Consider the following 2,500-nt stretch of genomic DNA (forward strand, 5'->3'; position numbering starts at 1 on the left):
CTCCCTGATGAGTGTGTGTAGTATGTGTGTAGTATGTGTTACCAGGCCAGGTACAGCAGTCCTCCCATATGAGTTTGTGTAGTATGTGTGTAGTGTGTGTAGTATGTGCGTAGTATGTGTTACCAGGCCAGGTCCAGCAGTCCTCCCTGATGAGTGTGTGTAGTATGTGTGTAGTATGTGTAGTATGTGTTACCAGGCCAGTTCCAGCAGTCCTCCCTGATGAGTGTGTGTAGTATGTGTGTAGTATGTGTAGTAGTGTGTGTAGTATGTGTTACCAGGCCAGGTCCAGCAGTCCTCCCTGATGAGTGTGTGTAGTATGTGTGTAGTATGTGTAGTATGTGTTACCAGGCCAGGTCCAGCAGTCCTCCCTGATGAGTGTGTGTAGTATGTGTGTAGTGTGTGTAGTATGTGTTACCAGGCCAGGTCCAGCAATCCTCCCTGATGAGTGTGTGTAGTATGTGTGTAGTATGTGTTACCAGGCCAGGTACAGCAGTCCTCCCATATGAGTTTGTGTAGTATGTGTGTAGTGTGTGTAGTATGTGCGGTAAGTATGTTACCAGGCCAGGTCCAGCAGTCCTCCTGATGAGTGTGTGTGTAGTATGTGTGTAGTATGTGTGTAGTATGTTAGGATGTGTTACCTGGCCAGGTCCAGCAGTCCTCCTGCTGAGTGTGTGTGTTGTATGTAGTATGTGTGGTGTGTATTGTATGTGTTACCGGGCCAGGTCCAGCAGTCCTCCTTGATGAGTGTGTTAGTATGTGTTAGTTTGGTGTAGTATGTGTTACCAGGCCGGTCCAGCAGTCCTTCTGGATGAGTGTGTGTAGTATGTGTTAGTGGTTGTTACCAGGCCAGGTCCAGCAGTCCTCCCTGATGAGTGTGTGTAGTATGTGTGTAGTATGTGTTACCAGGCCAGGTCCAGCAGTTCTCCCTGATGAGTGTGTGTAGTATGTGTGTAGTATGTGTAGTATGCGTGTAGTATGTGTGTAGTGTGTGTAGTATGTGTTACCAGGCCAGGTCCAGCAGTCCTCCCTGATGAGTGTGTGTAGTATGTGTGTAGCATGTGTATAGTATGTGTGTAGTATGTGTTACCAGGCCAGGTCCAGCAGTCCTCCCTGATGAGTGTGTGTAGTATGCGTGTAGTGTGTGTAGTATGTGTGTAGTATGTGTTGCCAGGCCAGGTCCAGCAGTCCTCCCTGATGATTGTGTGTAGTATGTGTGTAGTATGTGTGTAGTATGTGTTACCAGGCCAGGTCCAGCAGTCTTCCTTTATGAGTGTGTGTAGTATGTGTGTAGTATGTGTTACCAGGCCAGGTCCAGCAGTCCTACCTGATGAGTGTGTGTAGTATGTGTGTAGTATGTGCGTAGTATGTGTTACCAGGCCAGGTCCAGCAGTCCTCCCTGATGAGTGTGTGTAGTATGTGTGCCTTGCCTTGCCTTGTAGTGTGTGTAGTATGTGTTACCTGGCCAGGTCCAGCAGTCCTCCCTGATGAGTGTGTATAGTATGTGTAGTAGGTGTGTAGTAGGTGTGTAGTGTGTGTAGTATGTGTTACCAGGCCAGGTCCAGCAGTCCTCCCTGATGAGTGTGTGTAGTATGTGTGTAGTATGTGTAGTATGTGTGTAGTATGTGTTACCAGGCCAGGTCCAGCAGTCCTCCCTGATGAGTGTGAGTAGTATGTGTGTAGTATGTGTTACCAGGCCAGGTCCAGCAGTCCTCCCTGATGAGTGTGTGTAGTATGTGTGTAGTATGTGTTACCAGGCCAGGTCCAGCAGTCCTCCCTGATGAGTGTGTGTAGTATGTGTGTAGTGTGTGTAGTATGTGTGTAGTATGTGTTACCAGGCCAGGTCCAGCAGTCCTCCCTGATGAGTGTGTGTAGTATGTGTATAGTATGTGTGTAGTATGTGTTACCAGGCCAGGTCCAGCAGTCCTCCCTGATGAGTGTGTGTAGTATGTGTAGTATGTGTGTAGTATGTGTTACCAGGCCAGGTCCAGCAATCCTCCCTGATGAGCGATGGCAGATTTCACTCTGTTGGCAAACTGAGCTGCATCTTCACCGTCCTGCTCAATACACACAATACACAGAGTACATGTTCACACGCAGTAATACTCACACAGTACTCACACACACCTGAGTACTTGTGAAGTCATGGGGGGGGGGGGTGTTTCAGGTGTGTCAGATATCTGAGTACCTGTGAGGTCATGGGGGGGTGTTTCAGGTGTGTCAGGTGTCTGAGTACCTGTGAGGTCATGGAGGGGGGGTGTTTCAGGTGTGTCAGATATCTGAGTACCTGTGAGGTCATGGAGGGGGGTATTTCAGGTGTGTCTTACCTGTCGGGTCATGGGGGGCAGGTACCACACGTTGACCACGATGGCCCAGCTGGTCATCATCCTCAGCAGGTAACTGACCATGTTGTATTTGCTGCTGTTCCAGAAGGCATCGCCGAAACGAGCGTCATACTGAGAGAGCGACACAGAGAGAGAGAGAGAGAGACAGAGAGAGAGAC

General features: G+C 49.1%; 1 protein-coding gene across 1 annotated transcript in view; it reads right to left on the reverse strand.

Annotated features, from left to right (window-relative positions):
- The window catches only part of gpat3 (glycerol-3-phosphate acyltransferase 3), a 26,421-nt gene that overhangs the window by 2,650 nt on the left and 21,271 nt on the right, over positions 1 to 2,500 (reverse strand). The window contains exons 11-12 of the mRNA XM_039780265.1: positions 2,325 to 2,453; positions 1,975 to 2,054 (exon numbers count right to left, since the gene is read on the reverse strand). Coding sequence (XP_039636199.1) covers positions 1,975 to 2,054; positions 2,325 to 2,453 — 209 coding nt within the window. The remainder of the gene's footprint in view (positions 1 to 1,974; positions 2,055 to 2,324; positions 2,454 to 2,500) is intronic.

This window comes from Perca fluviatilis, chromosome 17 (assembly GCF_010015445.1).
Source record: "Perca fluviatilis chromosome 17, GENO_Pfluv_1.0, whole genome shotgun sequence".
Taxonomy (NCBI): Eukaryota; Metazoa; Chordata; class Actinopteri; order Perciformes; family Percidae; genus Perca; species Perca fluviatilis.